Genomic DNA, 22,193 nt, shown 5'->3' on the forward strand with positions numbered 1-22,193 from the left:
AAGTTTTTAATATGAATAAAGTTAATTTTCTTTTAATATGAAGAGTATATATATGAACATGAACTTATTAGTTAGTAATCAACTATACAATACAGACACACAGAGAGGAAAATGCATTTTTCAAATTTTATTCTAAATGATATATCAGTGATTTATCACCAAGTTTTAAACAATTTACATAAAATACTCTGCATATAACAGCAGAGTTAATGAAAATAATTTTTACATTAAAGAGATGTAACTGCATTTGCAGCATTTGGAAACAACATATGATAATTAACCACAGGTACATAAGCAGCAACAATTACACGACCTGCAAGAAAAATTCCAAGTTACTAATATACTAAATTACATTTAAGTTTTATTACTGTAAATTCCAACTGCATTAATAAGTGAAGCTGCATCTTCTGATATACTTAGTTTAATTCTTAAAGTTAACATCTTGACCTCTGGATGATGTAACAATTGTATAAGTAGCATTTTGATTTCATAAGTACAAATGGCAGGTTTACTGCATAAAAAAAAGATCGAAATTTGGTGAGAAATTTCATGGAATCAAAAACGAATGCAGCGAAATATACAATTTCTGCAATGAAAGTCATGGAATAAATAAAAATTGTCTTTAATCATACCAGGAAAATTCGATCTTTGGTTTTGTTTAAACATACGAAATTTTGAGCCAGAACGTAGTTATTTTCATTTACATTTCCTCAATCACTGCTTAATATATTTTTGTATTATTAGAAAACTTTTGTTCGTTCCTTGTTATTTACTGGAACCGACACATGTTGAATAGCCACTTCAGACTCTTTGGGACAATGTTTTGTCTTGTATTTCTAAAATTGAATTTATTGCTTCCCTTCCACATGTTACTCACTGATCATTTTTGCTTTGTAAGCATTGAATTCTCTCATTCATTCTTCTTCATTTTTGGACACTGGGATATTCTTAAAAATTGAGGGAATAACTTCATTAAAAAGATTCATATTTCTATTGGACTATGATAAAAAACTTAGCAAGCTTTTTTGAGGCTGGCTGCTGAAAACCTTTTATTGTTACAATTTTAAAGCATTTCCCTATACTTGCCAACTTTCGAAGGAAAAAAAAATTGAATTTTGACACCTTGAATTCAAATTATGTTTTTCGCAGTCACGAGTGTGTGTATGTAGGCGTTTGTGTGTGGGGGTATGTGTTTGTGTGTAGGTGTTATGTGTATGTGTGTGTAGGTGTTATGTGTATGTCTGTGTAGGCAGTGTGTTTGTGTCTGTGTGGGGGGGGGTATGTGTATGTATGTGTAAGCATATGTGTTTGTGTGCAGGCATGAATGTGTGTATGTGTGGATGTCTGTATGTATGCGTGTGTGTATGTGTTTGTGTGTGTGTAGTTGTGCATGTATGCGTGTGTGTGTAGGACATGGATGCCACCTGGAGACGGCTTTCGCAATAGGAGCAGCCCGTCAACGGTGATGGTGCGTAGGGTGACGGTGGGAAAAATCAAAGGAACGTCAAAAACAGTCAAGCGAGAACAATAAGCAATCGTGATTGCTCAAAAAAAAAAAAAAAAAAAAAAAAAAACAGGAGATTCCACTAAAGGTATATAGGTGATTCACCAGCGACATATCTTCACAACAGAATTATTAAATTATGCTTTTAAATAGCAATCTAAAGTGAAATGGGGATTTTTTGCAGATGTAAGCTGATTGGTAGCAGCAAGAAAAATGTACTGCAAAGGAAAAACCAAATAATGAGGAGTGAATTTGCTTAAAGTTTCATACATTCCCCAGTCTCTACCAAAAAAAAAGAAAAAAAAAAAAAAAACCACAAAAACTTAATTACTAAAATCCGAAAAAAAAAAAAAAATCTATATACACCTGTAAAGTTGACCACCTTTGTAAGTTGATCGCTTTTTTCAGACATCGAATTAGCCATTAAATACCATATAGTTCAACCTCTGTAAGTTGACCACTAAAGTAGTGAACTGCAAGTGGTTAACTTACACAGGTTTCACTGTATAATGAAAATAAAATATGTACAATACAAACTGTCAAAATAATTGAAATCTGCTGTAATTTTCGGCAAAGCATGTGCTTCGTTGAACATGCAATGAGGAAAGCTTCCAAAATTTTTTTTCTAAATGAGTTATAAATTGGGAAAAATCTTATTCCTTGACATTGGGAGACTAGAAAAGGGCGCCATCTATTGAGAAGAAAGTGAAACTTTGATGATTGACTGAAAAAACTGCAAAAACGGGAGAAAATTGTAAAAATTGGGAGATAAAAGCAAAAAATGGGAGTCTCCCGTTAAAAATAGTGGAGTTGGCAAGTATGTATCCCTGCATGTCAAACATTACCAAAATATGTTATCAAATTTTCACGCAATGGCAAGAGTTTCATTCTTGATGATTTCAGGAGCGTTACTCAACCAGTGAATTGGCTATTATATATATATGAGGACTAGAAAATTGCTTCTACATTTGAACAAAGCCATTGTCTGTTTGGTAATACTTTGATGGTTGAAATTTTAACCCTAACTCCAGTGGATTAAACCTAAAATCCAGTAGATAGCATTCATTGTTGATCACTTTTACGTTTCTTCATCCTCTTAAAATGTTACCAGTAAAACAGTTAAGTTAGCAGATCCAGTTCAGCCTTGTCAAAAAAAAAAAAAAAAAAATCCCTGCATGTCAAACATTATCAAAACATATTATCAAATGATCATACCATGGCGCGAGTTGATTGTTGATGACGTCAGGAGTGTTACTCGATCATTGGCTATTATATAATATATATATATATATATATATATATATATATGAGGATTATACCTATAATCTTAAAAGTTGGATTACAATGGAATTGTAACTGTTGAATGTCAGAAACATTACTAGTAATGCTATTATTCGAAACTGGGGTAACAGAAAGAACGATATAAAAACAACGATATTTACCAGCAAAATATCTTCCATGCAAGGCAGCAACTGATGCAGCTGCTGCTGTTAAGTTAGGGCATTTGACATAAACATTGCCTTCAGGAGAATTCTTGTCAACAAACACATGGAGAGCTCCACCATGGTTTCTGCATTCTTCAATTACATCATTTTTGATGTCTTCGTCCCAGGTTGGACCAGACTCCCTGTGATAAAGAACGAAACAAAAACTCTAAAAATTAACTCATCTAGTACTTTTAATAAAATTCAAAAATCTCCATTGGGAAAAGGGGGAGGCGTAAGAAAAACAAAATTATTAACATGCATTTATACAGGGTTGCCACAGAAGTTCAAGAATGAAATTCCCCGACATTTCCAGGGTTTCCATTCGATTTTAGAAAAAATTTCAGGATAACGAATGTCAACTTATGTTATTTAAAATCAATACAATATAATTTTCACTGTATATAAACCTACTGTATTAACGAAATAATGCTTTAAAGCATTATCAATAATTGTTATCAAAATTTGGGTTAAGTAACTTAAAATTTAACTACAAATGCTTTGAAAGACCAGATATTTCCAATTAATACTTACATTTTTTAAATCTCTGCAATTGTGTGCAAAAGTTTCCCTTTCAACGCAAACATTTTATTTTGCTCAAAACTTTTGTTTACCACTTTTTTTTTTACGCTTTATCTTACTTATTGCAAGATGATATGTGCTAGGGATCATTCTAGCATAACAGAATATTGTAAGAAATCTCATTTGATTTAAGTCTCCCTCCCTCCTTGCAGCATGAATAACAGCATTCCGTCAGTCCATAATGCTACAAGACTTTTCTTTCAAAATTTTGACCCTCATGCCCTTGATACTACACTCTCAACAAGTGGTGTGACATCTTTTTAAAAACATTGATGTTAAAAAAAAATGTTCAAAATCAAAACATCAACGTTTTAACAAAAATCATGATTGGATGTTTCCAAAACAGACATCACCACTATTCTCATCTCAATGCTAACATAAACATATGAAAAAATTATCAGCATTATGATAAAGGGATAAAATCATAACATCTTTCTTTGGCAAGCAAGGATCCATAAAAATCATAGTTTATTATGTTTCAAAAATAAAAATGTATGCTAAATATTCTCTACAATGATGATTCAATTTAAAATTTATATTCTTAATACATAAGAATATAGCAAATTATTACACTATTCTTCTAAAATGAACTTTAATTTTTATTTTAAAAAGAATTTTTACAAATCCTTAGCTTTAAAAGCAAATGAACTAAAAAATTGAATGCTCATTTTTTTACAATTTAGTATTTTTACAAAAAAAAATATGTAATTACTAATTAAATCAATACAGTTAAAGTTTGCAAAAATAAATAAATAAATAAGTCATTCTAATCCAGAATTAATAAAAATAACTTTCAACCATTGAAATAATGGAAAAGTTTGAAGGATGCATAAGAACTGAAAAACATACTAAACGAATTTCCGGTGAAGTCACTTTCAACGTTGACATGTTACCTAAAAAGCAAGTTTTAACCTATAAAAGCTAAAATTTTGAGATTTTAAACTTTTATGATTATTCATTTCATGAAAAAGAAAAAAAAGGAGAATGAAGGCTATTAAAATACTACTAAGACTACACGTACTTTTGGTAAAATACTAGCAATTTCCAGCTAAGCATGGCTTGATTTTTTTTTCTTCAAAAAAAAAAAAAAAAGCAAAATAAAATGTAATTAGTATATAAATCAGAGCTTTATAATTTTCATATTTTTTTTGTAGCCTTATTACATTTAGTACTTAAAAATGAGATTGAATTTCCTGCCTCTCAACTATCAGGAAAATTCTCTTAGCTGAACTTCCACATTTTTATGCAACAATTTCACCCATCAGCTGCAAAAATTGAGAAGGAATTCCCTGACATTTCCAGAAATTTCAACAATTCGTGACTTTCCCTGACCATTTTAGGTAATTTTCATTTTCCCAGACAATTCCAGGTTTTCCATATTTTCCAGGTGCGTGGCAACCCTGTTTACCATGCCATAATTTTTTATCTTTTAATTTGAAATATAAATGTACAGTAGCTTTGGTCCTATGTTGTGCAAATCAAATTAGAGCATGCTTCACTCATATTCCACAATTTTATAAATATTTAACTACTTATCCACAACTAAGGTTCAATTTTAGTGGTGTGGTATTACTGAATAAGAGTAGTTTTTCCAGATAAGCTAGGAACATTAATCTTAATTAATAAATTTTCCAGCGCCAATTTATATCTTGAAGCATGACCAAATTTATGTAAAAAGAGAATTTTTTTCAGGAAAGCAGCCCTGGACTGACAATTCGGAACCAATTCATCCCCAATTCCAATACTGAGGGTTAAATATAAAACTGTCTCTGGGTTCTCAACAATAACAATATCACAGCAAATACAAGATAAATACTAGATACTAGATTTAAAAAGAAATCAAATATTTTAATTGCAAGCAGGTTTACTTACTTTGCAGGATCAAACATATTTGATAGAATGAAACATTGCGTTGCTACTGAAACTGATGGGTTGCCAGCCATCGGTGAAGATTGAGCTTGAGCAGTTAACTGAAGTGCTTTGACGGCAGCCTGAGGCAATTCAAAACCAGTGCCTGAATTGAAGAAAAATACTTCCTTTTAATTTACTATAGTTATTTGATTATACTGACAAAAACTTTTTCGATGCCTATAACTTTAATTTCATAGCTGACAATATTGAAAAGTGAAAATTAAGGAGACTTAGCATGGAGAAATTAATGAAAGAAGTTTGAGTGTAAAAAACATTTTTTAAACTTAAGTAGAGATTTTTAAAATCAAGCCTTAAGATTCGAAATCTTCAACTTTTAGGTTAAAATTTTTTCAAAAGTGGTATAAGTCTGTTCTCTCTTTTATAAGTGATCATGAACATTCCTTAAAGCAAGTTTAAATTGAGGACATTTCGAGAAAAATTGGGAACATTTTTAGGAGATTAAAGTTTTGAAAAGTAGGCAAAGGAAGTGAAACTAGATATATATACTCTTTTCATACTTGTTTAGGAATGTTTTGTTTTGCGATCGCTTCACTAAATGGATTTTTTTTCCGAAATTCCTTATTTAAAAATTTTGTTTTGATAAAAATTTAGGAGGCAGCCAAACAAATTGGGAAAGTTTACAGCTATGTAATTTATAATGAAAAAAAAAATCCAGCTACAATGTAAGAGATAAAACCAAGTCCATAAGGGAAGGAGGAAAGAAAAAAAAACTAAAGTACACATAGGCAGATGTACAATATGTAACTATATTTATTTCAACGCATGAAACACTTTTAATGAGACACTTCAAAATAGTTAACCTTTTTTTTTATGTTATCAAGGGTGTATCTAGGGAACAAACCTAAAATAAAATTTGTTTCTAAGGTCATGAGATGTTCATATTTCCTGATCCCTATATGGTGGATAAAAAATAATACATAAAGGAAGTGAGGCTGAGTAATGGTTTAAATATGAAAATGAAGAAGTGTATTTGTGAGAGGCGTTGTAAACAAAAAATGGTAAAATCCATTTCCCTTCGAGTCAGATACAAACCTTCAGCAAGTTTAGCCATCAACTGCAAGCGTCCAGTAGCTCCAAGATCTATGCCGGCTCTGTCCATTTCTTCTGTATCTAAAAATGATGGTCCTTGTGTAAAGTCAGTTCTGTCTGTCACAGTGCCAACTTTCATGGGTCTTCCAGCCAATTCAAAACCATTCAGTTGATCCAAGGCTTTTTTGGCATTTTCTGAATCATGAAACTGTAATTACAAATCAAAGTGTAATTAAAAAGAATACTGGTGCATACTAATTTGAAATAATTATTTAAAAAAAAATTCAAAGCTAAAATAATATTAATAGATAATAAGAGTAACTTCATCTTTTGCAGGGGCACTTTGGTGGAAGGTTACTGTAACCTCCCGAACAATTTTCTTGTTCAGGGAATTTTGTCTGTCGGTTCAGCAATTAAGAGATAATATTGACATATTGCAATCTTTCTTTTTTTTTTTGTTATAACGTCCTTTTTCATTAGATAGGGGTACATATACATCTTCATATTTCATCCTTCAGTAAAATTTGAAGATTCATTCTATAAATTAAGAATTCATCCTCCTAAAAATTGAAGAATTGACTCCCAATGTCATGAAATGACAGATAATGAATTATAATTTGGGGTATTGGGGGGGGGGGGGGGGGGGCTCTGCTAAGTCCTACACATAGCCCTGATCACCATTGTAATTTTTTTTTCTTTTTAACAAATAAATTATCATAGTTAGCTTCAAAAATATATAAATTAATTTATATATTTTTAATAAGAGAAATTATTTGTTAATAAGAGAAATTATAAGAGGAATTAATTAATTCTTAATAAGAGAAATTGACTCAGTGAAGCACTGAGTCAATTTCTCTTATTAACTTAAGAAGCTCATTCTTTTAAAATTGAAATTAATTTAAAACAATTATTTTTATCAAAAATAAAAATCATCAATTAGGAAATTCTAAGCAATTGAAATTATAGGCACAACTTCACAAATTTTACTGCAGGGGGGGGGGGAGCAGAAAACTTCCTAAATTCAGTTTTCAAACATCAGAAACTTCGAAACATTAAATCTCTTACTACATTTAATATCAACTAAACAGTATATTTAACAAATTAAAAAAAAAAAAAAAGATCTTGAGATTCAATTTTTTCACTTATAAAAATTAAAATTGAAAACTAATAATTTAGAAATTTATTCATCAACCAAAAGCAAAATCACAATGTTATGGCAGCAAGTGTCAACAGATTAAATAGACAAAATATGCTAACATTATAAGTTGGTTTTTACAGTTGTAAGCAATAAAGTTACAAAAATATCAAATTAAGTGTAAGTATGAAAAATTTAACTAAGGAAGTATTCCACATTTCTTCTTATTATTTTTAATTAAACAAAAGCATTGTCATGAGATGATCTCAATGAAGCACTTGACATTTTCCAAAACTGAATGACATAACCTATTTATAAAATTAATTTATATATTTTTGAAGCTTACTTCATGATAGTACACACAAACTTGATACAGCACAAATTAGCAACTGATTGCAGACATGTGTTTCAGAATAACAAGGAACCTTTTTTCCAATGCAAAAAGAAGTGAGATTATGGATGACTTACTGTCAGCCTCCATTAAAATTATATCAACTATGCATTTGTGATACTATGATAATTTATTTGTTAAAAAGAAAAAAAAAATTACAATGGTGATCAGGGCTATGTGTAGGACTTAGCAGAGCCCCCCCCCCCCCAATACCCCAAATTATAATTCATTATCTGTCATTTCATGACATTGGGAGTCAATTCTAGCAAGCTTACACAGCAACTCATTAAATATTAATAATAACTACTTTCAAAAAACAATAGAATAAATGTTTTTACCAATACTAAGTCAGCAAGCTTACCGTTACAAATCCATAACCTTTTGATCGTCCATTTTCTGTATCTTTTATTAATTCAATTTTATCTATCTAGAAAAAAAGGAATTAAAAAACCTATTAGCATCTTTTATACAATGGTTAATATACCCAATAAGCATGCACAACAATTTGACAAACCATTCAGTTAAAGCCAAAAACTTATGTCCTAGATTGAAAAGGAATATAAATTTGGAAGCAAACAAAAAATTCTCTGAAAGCTGTTCTGTAAAGTTTTTTTATTATTAAGTAGTTTTTGTTTTTGCAGATTTTTTTTGAAACCTTCAATAAGTCAAGTTCATGCCCAAGATTTTTTAAAAGAGGAGAGGTTTGAATTTTTTAAATTTTTTACGGAGATAAATTATCCAAAAACATTAAAAAACAGTAAATGTTGAAAAAATTTTTTTGTTGAACTCTCTTAAGTTAACTTAAATATATATATTTTTTCTATTTAATTTTTGCAATTGGAGGGGTTAAACCCCGGAGTTTGCCCAACCGTGCCCAGCCCAAATAAACCCCACTATCCTGGTAAAGTGGCTTTTCCAGAATGCATTGCATTTTTAAAACATTTACTTCAGAAACAAATTAAATATAATTATATTGATCAATACCAAATGAAGAAATTGTCATCTTCTTTCTGGACAATCAATTTGATTAATTGAGAAATAAGCGGTCTGCAGCTCTGTAAGAATAGCTTTTATTACATTGCCTAGATTTCTTCTTTCAAACTTTTAATTTTAATTTTATTGGCAGCTTTAGAATTTACATCAACATACATATCATTGCTTCAGAGCAACAGTAAGATATCTTAAGGTTATTTCTGGGATTAGATATCTTACTGTTGCTCTGAGACAATGATATATTGAGATCAATTTCAATTTTTGGGTGTTGCAATCAAGAAATCATATACTTAGTTTAATTCATACTTTTTAGTGCAATACAAGGTTATAGAAAGTCTTTAGAATTGAAAAACATTTTTATATTTTATTTTCAAGTTTTTTGGGTTTAAAATTTATTTGAGGTGAAAAATTTTGAAAGTTAAAACATATTTTCTTGTTACCTATCCTTATTTAGAAAACAAAAATCATTATTGCTGGTTTGTATGCTCGAATTTAAAATCAATTTTGTTTTAAGTATAGTGAAAAAATGAAAGCTTTTAAAAGCATCCACATATACTCGTACATGATTGTTTAAATTCAGCCTTGAAAATGCTTTGTTAAATTGATTACCAACTCATTTATTCATTTTTGCATTGTTTATGGCAACAACTAAAAAGCGGAAGCAAAAAGCAGGATTATGACAGATAATGTATGCTAAGAAAGTCTTCAAAAGCAAAAACATTGTGTACTTCATACAAAAAATTGATTTTGTATGACTATTGACCTATTGATTTCGTAAGGAGATTAATTCTAAAAATATAAAATTAACTTCTTAATATACAATGACGCCTCAGACAGAGACATCCAAGAACTGAATCACGTTTTCTAGACGTCTTGGAATACCAAAAGGGAGAAAGCTCTTGAAATTGTAAGTGATTTTATTAATGTGTTTAAGAGATAGATTTTAGTCTGCAATAATAATTCAGAATAATTAAATGTACTATTTGGAAGATGTTCTCAAACGATAAAAGAAAGGCCTTCCTCTATACCATGCCATTGCATACAATTTACAGTTCAGGCTATCAAAGTAGGTTAAAATACTTAAGAAAAAAAAAGCTCAAGACAACTGTAAGAGGAAATATATATATAATGTTAAATACCTGAAAAAATTGCACATTCAAATAAATGTCTCTACCATAAAAATGCTGTTAATGCAATTGAAGACAAAAATATTGAGTTCAACTGTTCAAACCAGTTTCTGTTGCTGCTTCAGAATGACAAAGTATACAGCTCACTTCTGTAATCAGTTTTTAATGTAGACTAATTTCAAAAAAAAAGACTTAAAATTCATTAATAAGTAATCACATTGCAATTTAAATATTTACTGTACAATAAATCTGTAATTCCTAACACAATCGGACCTCTATATATCGAAGTAGCAAATTGCTGGAAAAAAATTTGATATACAGAAACGATTATTGAATATAAATACCTTTGCACCAACCACTCGAAAAAACTTTGAAACGATGGTCTAATTGACCAAACATACAAATTTGCTATTTATGTCATAGTAAAACAGTGAGAAGATCCAAGTAATTAAAACACAAGATCTGAAAATCACCACACGAAATTCAAGTTAGAAGGGTTCACAAAAAGAGGTACTCTTCCTCAGGTGATAATTAACTGGGTAGGAATTTTTTTTTTCTTTTGTAGCAGCTTATCTGAATTCATATACACTTTCATAAAATGCACTGTTGAGAGCAAAATTGGCGTAAGTCAATAAAACAAGATTTTTAGTAATTGAATTGCTCAGTACTAGCACAAAACACTACTGTTCTTAAATTTTAGGATTATTGTCTATTGGCAGATGGCTTAACCTTGGCATGAAGTAGAATGAGATTAAAACTAATTTCTAATGGTGTAAATGTAAATCATTAAAAAAAATTGACACCACATTTGCTCTCAATGATTTAAATATTCTCTTTTATAACCATTTGCATTTTAAATGCATTTAATACACATTATAACCGCAATCGCTTTGGACATTGAAGCCATCTCAGATTCAGTTCACCCCTATATCGCTCACTAACTGTAGCCCCAAAATCTTACATACATAAACTTTTCCGTAACTATCATCTTTTTTTGTAGCAAAATCGTAACATATTTCTGAAAACTGTTCAACTGTTTTGAGTACTATATTTAAGCAAATAGTAATATTTTCAGTCACATTGAGAAATAAATTTCCCTCTTCAGTTGCAAAAATGCATTTCTAAATTTATGAGATATATTTGAAAATTGCATGATTTTAAAAGTTACATATTCTTAAAATCTAGCAAGAAAACCATTTATCTATTCTTATATTTTGAACAATAGCCCCTACACAAATTACTCAAATCTACATGGAGTGTATTTCTTTACATTATATGAGAAGTATAATAGAGACGAACATTTTTGCTGCATTCAAACCTTTAATGCCTTTTCATAAAAGGTTTTATATCTCTTACAAACAATTTAGTTACTTTCAAGAAAATTACAAATAGATATTTGTCAAATCATTTAAAACATGATTAATATACTGTGTGTTTATGTGTGTGTGATCATTTTTCTAAAATTTTTTAACAATCCAATTAGGAAAAGTAACACATAAATAAAAGAGTGATTTGAATTTAAAAATAACACACTTACTTTTCCAAATGGCTCAAAAATGCCTTTGAGCATTTCTTCAGTAATGTTAAAGTGTAAAGACCCAACATATAACCTCACTGGGCCGACATTTCCTCTTGCCATAGTCATAGCTGCTGCTGCAGCTCTATTCTTTTCAGCTTGGGTAAGCTGAACAATGATAGGAATACCAAGTAATTTTTTTCCAGACAAACCCATAGCCTGAAATACAATAGAATAACTTGAGGTTTCACAGTTAACAATTGCAACTTTTTATAAATGTAATAAAATTGTAATAAACATCTGAACAAAAAAAAAAAAAAAAAAAAAAAAAAAAGAAGGAGAAAAAAAAAAAAAAAGCAGTATTGGTCATTAGTTTTTTCAAATTATTTTTCATGAACTTTTATTCACAACATAGTTACTTAACTTAAATCCCATTCTTGCCTTTCCAATAATGAATCCAAATGCATGTTTACATCTGCTTAAGTTTAGTTTAAAAATATAGTAATAAAACTGAATTTATGATAAATTTACTTACCAAGGATACTGAAAAAGTATCTTCAAATTCAACATATGCAATACCTTTAGAGCGTCGAGTTTTGTTATCTAAAATAATCCTTACATCCTGGACCTAAATTTAAAACGAAACATTTATCAAGAAACAAAAACAGATAAAAGAGCAAATTACATGGCTTTAATTAGTTAAAACATACCTTTCCAACGGGTGAAAAGAATTCTTCAAGATCTCGTGCTCTAACTCTTTGAGACAGCTGCATGCAAAATACAGTTCTCATATCTCTTTCTTCAGGTGTTAAATCAGGATTCCTACATTAAAGAGAAAACTATTTATGCTTTCATTTTAACTTTAAAACAACATTAAAAGCATTAAACTTCTCAAACTTCATGAGAAGCAAAGAGTGCATTTTCCCCTAAAACAGTGAAATAACATTGCAACAAACTCCAAAGGACGGGTAAAATATTTTATTGTAAAGGAATATTTGAAATCGTCTTAAAACTTAACTTTTTTTTTAAATAAAAGTGTTAATTTGGCAAATCTACAGTCTAATATAATTAAATATCTAACATTTACTGCTACTAACAATCTAAATATAATTAAACACATTAATTATTTTGAAAAAACTAAGACAAAAATATTAAGCACTGAACTTTTATTCATTGGTCGTCATCCCAAAAAGTGATGCTATTTTCTTTTGGAGGGAGATTTGGTCAAAGGGGACATTAAAAAATAATCTAATTCATGAACCTTACTTATACTGACCACAAGAAAAGTTGAAAACTTTCTGACCCCCTTGCAAATTTGCAAGGTGCCTTAGGTTAGGTGCGAAGAAATTGATTGTGCAAGGCTACACACAAGCTTTTAATGTCACACATCAAAATACGTTTCAGCATGAGCGGATTTCCACCTTGAATGGCTCAGTTTTGAAAGAACAAACGCAACTTTCATGTTACGGCTTGTAAAAGTCGCTTTTTAGTTTCTGAAAACAGCATTACAGCCTGAGTAAAAACTTTAAGGTCAGTAAAAAAATTCTGAGAAAACAGAAAAATGAAATTGAAAGGATTTTAATATTTTTGAATTATTAAGTACTAGCAAAAGTACCCGGCGTTGCCTGGGTCAGTAATAATTATTAGAAAAAATCGTTATTTGCTTTTGTTTTCTGTTTTAAATGAAAGAATTTAAAACACATCTTTTTGACGTGATTAAAAATCGAGTTTCTTCCTTACCCATAAAACTAAAATAGCAATAAGTATAAAGAAGAAAGTAGTATTGATTTAGAACCGAAAGCACTATATTTAAGCATATACAAATTTAAAAAACATGAAATTAATCTTCTCATGTTTAAAAAGATTAATCTGTTGATACTTTTTTTTTAACATGGAGTCTAAAACCTTCTCTGTATGGCTAATGAAGTACGAAGTGATTAAAAAAAGTAGCTGCGCTCGTAATCCCCTTATACTTGCTTTAGTTATTTCGGGAAATTTCAATCATTGTGGCTCTTGGTGCGATTTTACCGAATTTGCGAAAGTCGTTTCGGGGTACCTTCGATGATGCTCTCCCATTCTTTCCTTACTTTGTAAAACGATATGATATTAATTTTCGTTACAGAGATATCGTCGCCAGATGCTGAGATATTTTTGGTGACCATAAAATGGAGCTAAACAGTTTCATCCGAAATGTTACCAAAATAAGTAATAAAATTTGGTGATTGTTTGAAATTGTGCAAAAAGGAAAATTAATGGAAGTTTTTGTGCTGTTTATGGATTTGCTTAATTTAGTTGCTGGATTATTTAACACAGTAAAAAAAGTCTTTTGAAAATTCTTTGATTGGCGATATTTTGTTTACATGGTGAAACCTCAGAAACATTATGACGTAGTCTTCGGCTTCAAAAACAGCAACGTTGAAAAAACTGCCAAATGCATCAGCTACGGAAATCTTTCTGCAAAAGTTTTGGCGATCTGCTGGTTGTTTGGATAATGAGTAAGTGTTCAATCAGCATAAATAATAATAAAAACCATTAATTACATTAAAGTTCTGTTTAAATGGAAAATCATCAGCCACATCATGTATTATTTGCCAATCTTGTGCAAAAATCTTACTTCAAGATTTGACTTGAGAAAAGCCTTGAACAATCACGAAAAGCAAAGAAAGTCAACAATACAACAATTGTCGCTATCGACAGGGAGTTGAGATGATACACTAAATACTGTATTGAGTTGAGGAAAGCCTTCGAACATGGATCTAAAAAGCTCATAACTCGTTTTTTATTCTACTTAGAAATTTCGAACAGGTGCCATCTTCAACAGAAAAATCAGAGCTTTCGATGGACATATAATGTAAATATGTGCAAGTATTTTTTCATCCCAATATGAGAGAATTTATACAAAAATTGTGTTTTATTGCCCCCTAAGGGGGTGTTGCCCCCATAACGGGACGAAAACTACCCTATGTGTTATTCTGATGCATAAGCTATATTATTGTAAAGTTTCATCAAAATCCGTTCAGTAGTTTTTGCGTGAAAGAGTAACAAACATCCATACATCCATACATCCATCCATACAGACAAACTTTCGCATATATAATATTAGTAAGATTAATGTTCATTTGTAAGAAATAACGCAATAGACAAGTTTTGTGAAGTATGCAACTATCAGAAAAACAGTGATATATTCAAAGTTAGTACTTCAGCCTGAGTAAAAACTTTAAGGATACTAGTATTTTTTAAAAGTTACATGTACATTTACCGTAATAAATATCACAACAGTTAATAAGAATGTGGAAACCTTTCAACTTGTAACTTTTTCATTAATTTCTTCGAAGTTTTAGTGCTCTTTGTGAAGATGTTGAATGGTAAGAAGTTATCTGGTCATGAATGAGGGCAGACTGAAGCGTTTTCTTCAATGGAGATGAGTAGCTGTACTTTTGTGAAAAAAAATAAGAAGATCGAAGACTGAAGTCAATAATTTTTTTAAGATTGAAAGACAATTATTGTAAAAGGAACACTGGTGGTGCACTAGAGCTTTGTCCTCAAGTTATGAAAGAAAAGTTTACAAACTTTCATCAACTGGAAAGTACTCAACCGGGAAACTTATTCAGACAACAGGCTTAAATGTTTGTCAAAAGACGATACATAACACAATTAGAAGGTGTGAAAGTTTTATTTGTGCGGTAAAATTGGCTAAGCTTCAGTTATTGAATCGGCACAAAATAGAGCGTTTGAACTTTAGCCAGAAAGTCATGACCTAGGATAACCAATGGATAAAAATAATTTTTTCTAACGAAAGAAGTGGAATTTGAAAGTACCAGATGGATGGAAGTACTATTGGCATGATTTACGAATTTTCAAAGCGCCAAATTAGGCGGAAGCTCTGTCATAACTTGGGGGTGCTTTGTTTACAATGGTATGGGCCCAGTTGCGTTTGTTCCAGGTAAAATGAATTCAGAAGCAAAACAAAATGTCCTCGTAAGTCATCTTTTACTAAACCAATGTTTATTGCTGGAAAACATGGGAAATATCAGCAAGACAATGCATCTATCCATTCGAGTAACTACAAAAAATTGTTTCCAAGTAAACGATGTTGAAACTTTGAAACGGCCAGCTAAGTCTCCAGATCACAAACCAATCGAAATCTTATTGGGCAACATAGCAAGACAAGTTTATGCAAATGGGAGCCATTTTACTTCATCAATAGAGCTGAAACCTACTGTCGAAGATGAATGGTATAAAATAGATCCCGAACTTTGTCAAAAACTTGTTTCACTTATGAAAACAAGAATATTTCAAGTAATTTGAAGAAGTAGCTCCTACACAAGCTTCTAAATGTTTATTTTTTTCTTCCTGTGTTTTTTTCTATGCTGGCCTTAAAGATTTTACTCAGGCTCAAATGCTGATCCGTAATATTTTCTGATAATGAAGTAATTACAAATGATTTTTTTTGTCTTCTTTACTTGCATTTAAGGTTAATAATTATCAATCAAATTATGTTTTGATCCTCAGTTAAAGATGTGTCCAATTTCTCAAAAAATTTTACTGGCCTTAAAGTTTTTACTCAAACTGTAAGCAAAAAATATTCAAACTGAAGTTGAGAAAAACACTAGGTTGCAACGAATTTTTGAGAAAAATCGCTTTGTTATTACGAGATTTTTTATACAGTATCCTAATGGGTTTAAAACAGGACCCAATGTTTTGTTTGTTGTAATGGATATTTAATTCGACCAGTACTTGTTGTAGCGGGATTTTACTGTATAGCTGTTGGAAGCTTTGAAATTTTTAACTGACAAAAATTGCCAAATTAGATGATAAGTTGTAGGTTCTGAGAGAAAAATGTCCCAACTGATGGTCCTTTCACAGTGACCAGCAAAATATGAAAAGTAAATTTTGTCCATGGGTACAGCAGCTTTCCCTATTTCTTTATCCTGAACTGTATATGTATTTGAAATGTGCATTCAAAATACAATCACTTGCACATGAAAAGAATAGGGGAAGCTGCTGTACCCACGAACGGTTGTACCTACGGCCGTTGGTCGGGAAATTCTGGGTATTGTCGAGAGGGATCCTAATTGGGGTTCAACGTGTGTGTCACAGTCCTCTCCAATACCTCCTTTCAACCCCATCAACTGAACATTTAAGATTTTATCACATTTTTTCGGCTTTGGTAGGATGTAAGTAAAAAATAACATGAGCAATTTTTTTTTGTCCGTTGTGTATTGTATTATTCATTTTTGTTGTAGGTATCATGATTCCCTATATTTTGAAGGTTTTGTTTCTGATTTTTTTTATGTTGTAAAACTGTGGTCTTGTCGATGTGACTGCCTTGCAAAACCAAAATGGCATACCTTTATACCCAAGGACACACAACCACCTGTACCGACAGACAGCAATTTTTAGTCTCCTTGGGTCACACTTGAGTCTTCTTACAATGTGAAGTACCTCAAAATGGTTCCTTGTCATCAGCGTTCGAAATTTGCTTTTATCAATGATGATGAATTTGAAGTAGGGCTTGAAGATATAGTGTTGAAGTAACCCCCACCTATTCTAGGATCTTCAGACCAAAAATCCCATCGGTTTTCATTTGAAGTCGACTTTTCTAGATTTTTGTTGATTTAATCTAAACTGAATTTTTTGTGATGGGTTAATTTTGGATAAAGATTTCAATTTGCATATAAATTGAAGGTATTATGTAGGCACATAGAGAGCCATACTATCATGAATCTAGGTATTTTTTTTGTTTAAAAACATATTAATTATTCATAACATCATTAACTCTCTTAAGACTAATAACTTTTTTAAAGAGTTCACTGATGTTAATGATTAAGGAAAATTTAAAAAAGGGGAAAAAACTTCAATTAATTTTCAAAGTATAATTTCTGCTGCATATTTTATGCAATGTTATTTTCAATGGATGTTTGAAGTATTTCAACATAAAATGGCTTACGAAAATGTATTGAGTATAATTGAGTTCCTCAGACCTAGTTATATATTATTTTTTTATATGTCCATGGGTACAAAGGCACCTGTCCGTGGGGTGAACGGGTTGTACCCACGGACAAAAAAGATGGTTTCTAAGAAAAAAAAATTTTTGAGGTTGAAAGCTTTGAGATTTTCACCTGCCAAAATTGCCAAATTAGATGATAAGCTGTAGATTCTGCAGAAAAATTTTCTGATCGATTATTCATTCCCAGAGACCAGCAAAAATTGAAAAGTAAATTTTGTCCGCGGGTTCAGCAGCTTCCCCTACATATTAAAAAAAAAAGATTGGAATTTGCTTACCTGTGCAATCTTGAAGGTTTCCCAAACGAATCAGATGTTTCACTAATGGAAAAAAAATTTCAATGTTTAAGCACCCTTACATATCCTTAAAGCACACAAAGCATACAGCTTGAGTACGCGCAGAGACCGACAAAAATTGTAAAACCTAAGTCACCAAGAAGAATATTTAGGCACAAGACAAATTATTCCTTAGAGTTTATAGGAAAATTCAGTGGCCCAAAGCAGAATACTACTAAATTTGCGACGTACGTTGCAGAACAGATGCCTGAGCTGCAGAACAATTCTGTTCAAATGTGAGAGGAAAACTGACAAATTTTCTGCAGAAATTCTGCAAATTACAGTGAAATTTCTGCAGAAAATCTGTAGAAACTGCGGTGCAGAAACTGTGATGCAGAAAATCTGCAAAAACTGTGGTAATGAAAATCTGCAGAAACTGCGGTAGAGAAAATCTGTAGAAACCGCAGATTTTCTACAAATATCTTCCAACTCAAGATAGAATTTTGCAGAAATTTTGCAAACTTCTTAAAATTAGAAAAAAATCTAAAATTATCGTAAATTACAAAAATAACATCGTAAAGTATTCTGCTTTGGGTATTCAGTGTAACATGCTTCCTGTTCTGAAAAACTAGTCGCCAAGGTTTTTCTTTAGTCGGCCAAGCTAACTGGCACCCGGTAAATATGAAAAAAGAAGAAAATTTTTCGTACTTGAAACATAAAACTCAATGGTTGATTTTAATTATTGAGAGGAATTTTCTCTCCATCTCAAACTTGTTCTCACTATATATATTTTAAAAAATTATTTTTAACAACCTGTTTAAAAAAATTAATATTATTATTCTTTTTTTAATTGTTTTGTCAACTTTTGCATTTTTTTTAAAAAGAATTTTAGAATCATGCCTAAGATTGGGTTCATACACAAAAATTTCTCTTCAAAAATATTCTTCAGAAAGCTTGCTAAAAATAGTTTTCTTTTTAAATTAAGGAATAAAAAAATATTAAGGATAAGAAAAGAAAATAGAAAAACTATGCTCTTATCATTATTTGAAGTATTTTATAACTTCCAATGACAAAATTACATAAGCAATGAAACATAAAGCATTATACTATGTCATGAGGAACCTACCCTTTGCTTTCCTTTTTGGGTGATTTTGCTCTGGTTGATGTCTTTCGTTCACGACTTTTGGATCTAAGTGGGAAGATTCATAAGCAAGCTTTATAATCCAGCATTAACTAATTTTAAACACAACTTTGCATTTACAAATCAGCAATGAAAATAAAATGTTAGTTCAATGTATATACTCGTACTGCGGGGACAATATGAAATGCTAGCATTTTATACAGTGGCTTCTTTAGCATGCATGCCAACAAGGGTGGTAATCGTGTTGTTCCCCGCCAAGAAAAAATACTTTCAATGCTTTATGCACGCATGAAATTTAAAAATTTTTCAGGGGGAAAAAAACAATCATTTTTAATTTTGTGGAGTAAAGGAAATTGAACTAAATTAGTTTAAATTAAAAGAAAAGACTAATTAGGAATGCATTTTAAGTAAAATTCAACGCTGACCTACATGTAACCGCCTCTTTTCCGCAATATTGTGCTCTATTTTTGTTCAAATTTGGTAAATAGTATAATTTAAGGTATATTGGGGGGACATTTTTTCCCCTTCAGAAATCAAGTTTTTTTTTATACTCTTAAATCCATTTCCGGTGACACTGATGGCTTAACCAACAAAATATCTCGAGAAAAACTTTTCTTGAATGCCTGATTTTGGATACAAACAGTCAAGTTACAATTAATTTAGTAACGAAGAGTATCAATCAAAATAAATACAAAATAAAACATTTTAGATGATAAAAAAAGCACAAATAACTGACATAGGAATATAAAAGAAACAATCCCTAATTCAACCTATTTCCTTTATTAAAATGATATTTTAAAATGTTTTAAATCTTTTATGTAGATCATAAAATTTTACATTCCCATTAACACCCATAAGTTACAAAAAATGGAATAACTACTTTCTTAACACAATTAAAAGCGACATTGTAACTATTTATTTACAATATCAACCAATGCAGCAGATTTTTTTTTGTATCAACCCTTAACTAATATAATCTCAACCTGATAATTATCACAACTTCATGTGTTAGGGAGAGAGAACCTCCTTGCGAAATTGTCTGACATCGGAATACGTTCCAATATGCTCAGATGGTTCGATGGTTTTATGAAAACTCGATTATGTAGAGCACGATACAACTATTCCTTGTCGAGATACAGAGCTCTTAAGACCGACTTACCGCAGGGTGCAGTCTCCAGCTGTATACTTTTTAACATATACATCAATGATTTAATCAGTGAATTGAAAAAGATTGACGGATTGCAATGCCTGCTTTATGCTGATGACCTTGTCATCTGGTCTACAGCCCCTAAGAACAAAGCCAAAGTCACCATAGAAGGGATTTTAGGAAAGGCTTTGTTAGTTCTTGAAAGATGGACAGATTCGAATAATATGAAGGTAAATCTTGATAAGACTTTTGTTGAGTCTTTTTCATTGACGCATCAACCTTTTTACCCTCAAATTTTCTACAAAGGGTGTCAGATACCACTGACTGAAAACTTTAAATACCTGGGCGTCAGTTTTGATAGAAAACTTACATGGGGGTCCCATGTGGAGGACATCACCCAACGTGCCATAAAAAGACTTAATCTCCTAAAAATATTAGAGGGTTCTAAATGGGGTTGTTCAAGAGACACGCTAAATTTTACATACAAAACTTATATTCTACCCATCCTTACTTACTGCTGTGAGCCGCTGATCACAGGATCAGAGCAAGTCCTTCAACAGTGTGAGACTTTTCAAAATCAGGCTCTACGACTGATTACCGGAGCAGTGAAGACAACACCCATTGACTGCATGTTACTCAGCACTGATAATAGACCTCTAAAGATGATCTTTGAAGAAAGAGCTTTTCTCTTATGGGAAAGAATACTTAGAATCCCTGGGTGTCTGTCCCTGTGGAACCAGGACTCTCTGGTAAGCGGGAGAAACTTAAAATCACAAAAAGGTTTTCTCCAGGGAGTAGCTGATATTTCTTCTAAACTAGATTTAAAATATGAGACTGAACAATTTCCTCCCTCCATAAACCCCATTTCTGAAAAAGGTTTCTCCATTCGCCTTAATTTGATCAAGAATGTGTTCAAAGTGGAGACAAATGATGTAGTTTTAAGAGCTCTTGCTCTCGAAACAATAGAATCCTGTTACCCCAGAGAGAAATGGTTGAGAATATATACTGACGGCTCTAAAGTGAATGGATGTGTTAATACTAGTGCTGGTGTTTACTGTGAACTTTTGTCCTTTTACACCCCCATTGGCAACCATAGATCAGCTTTCGATGGCGAGATTGCTGCCATTTGCCAGGCCCTGTCACAGCTCCAGCCACATTTAGACTCTTTTTCAAAAGCAGTTGTATTAACGGACTCAAAGGCTGCGCTCCAAGTTATCGATACACCTAGCCACTCCCGAACTTTAACCACCGATAATTGTTTGAAGCTCCTTAACCGGCTTGCCAGAAATAATAAGACAGTCAGAGGCGTAGCTAGACCCGACTTTCGGGGGGGGGGGGGGGGGGGGGTTACTTCTTTTATATATATATATAATACATATATATATATATAATTTTTTTAGTATTAAAAAAATAAGAGGGAGGTGAATCTTACATACTTTGGAATGGGGTGCCCCAATTCCGAAACTTGTGTCAAACAAAACAAAAGCAAAGAATTTTTTATTTTTTATTTTTTTAATGTTATGGAAAATTCAACTTTTTTTTTCTTTTCTCTCCATTTAATTTAAAGTGAAATTTTCTAGCAACGTCTTGTCAAAACCAGTCTATCCAAATCAGGGGGAAATCAAATTTCTGATGAGCGTGTTCCGTTCATTTCAGTGTGACTGCTTAATTTAGAGGCTAACACACATCTACAAAAGCTGACATCGCTGAAAGCTAATAGATACTTCCATTTCCGCCTGTAAACTGGATGTTTGACTTTCAATCTCATCGGTGGTCAGACTATAAAGACTATTTTTACTAACTTGGTTTGCACTAAAAGTATGAAATAAAATAAAAAAAGACTTCTTGAATTATAACCCGCAAAAAATGAAATTGCTTTTCATATCGTTATATTTATATGTTGCTTTTTATCTATTTACATTTATGCTAA

General features: G+C 31.4%; 1 protein-coding gene across 1 annotated transcript in view; it reads right to left on the reverse strand.

Annotated features, from left to right (window-relative positions):
* Nucleotides 1-112: 112 nt before the first annotated feature.
* The window catches only part of LOC129225133 (RNA-binding protein 39-like), a 38,209-nt gene continuing 16,128 nt past the window's right edge, over nucleotides 113-22,193 (reverse strand). Inside the window, exons 5-14 of the mRNA XM_054859694.1 lie at nucleotides 19,102-19,164; nucleotides 17,979-18,020; nucleotides 12,404-12,515; nucleotides 12,229-12,321; nucleotides 11,715-11,912; nucleotides 8,419-8,484; nucleotides 6,535-6,739; nucleotides 5,443-5,584; nucleotides 2,947-3,131; nucleotides 113-313 (exon numbers count right to left, since the gene is read on the reverse strand). Of these exons, the coding sequence (XP_054715669.1) occupies nucleotides 228-313; nucleotides 2,947-3,131; nucleotides 5,443-5,584; nucleotides 6,535-6,739; nucleotides 8,419-8,484; nucleotides 11,715-11,912; nucleotides 12,229-12,321; nucleotides 12,404-12,515; nucleotides 17,979-18,020; nucleotides 19,102-19,164 (1,192 nt within the window). The 3' untranslated portion in view covers nucleotides 113-227. The remainder of the gene's footprint in view (nucleotides 314-2,946; nucleotides 3,132-5,442; nucleotides 5,585-6,534; nucleotides 6,740-8,418; nucleotides 8,485-11,714; nucleotides 11,913-12,228; nucleotides 12,322-12,403; nucleotides 12,516-17,978; nucleotides 18,021-19,101; nucleotides 19,165-22,193) is intronic.

Source organism: Uloborus diversus, chromosome 6 (genome assembly GCF_026930045.1).
Source record: "Uloborus diversus isolate 005 chromosome 6, Udiv.v.3.1, whole genome shotgun sequence".
Classification (NCBI taxonomy): Eukaryota; Metazoa; Arthropoda; class Arachnida; order Araneae; family Uloboridae; genus Uloborus; species Uloborus diversus.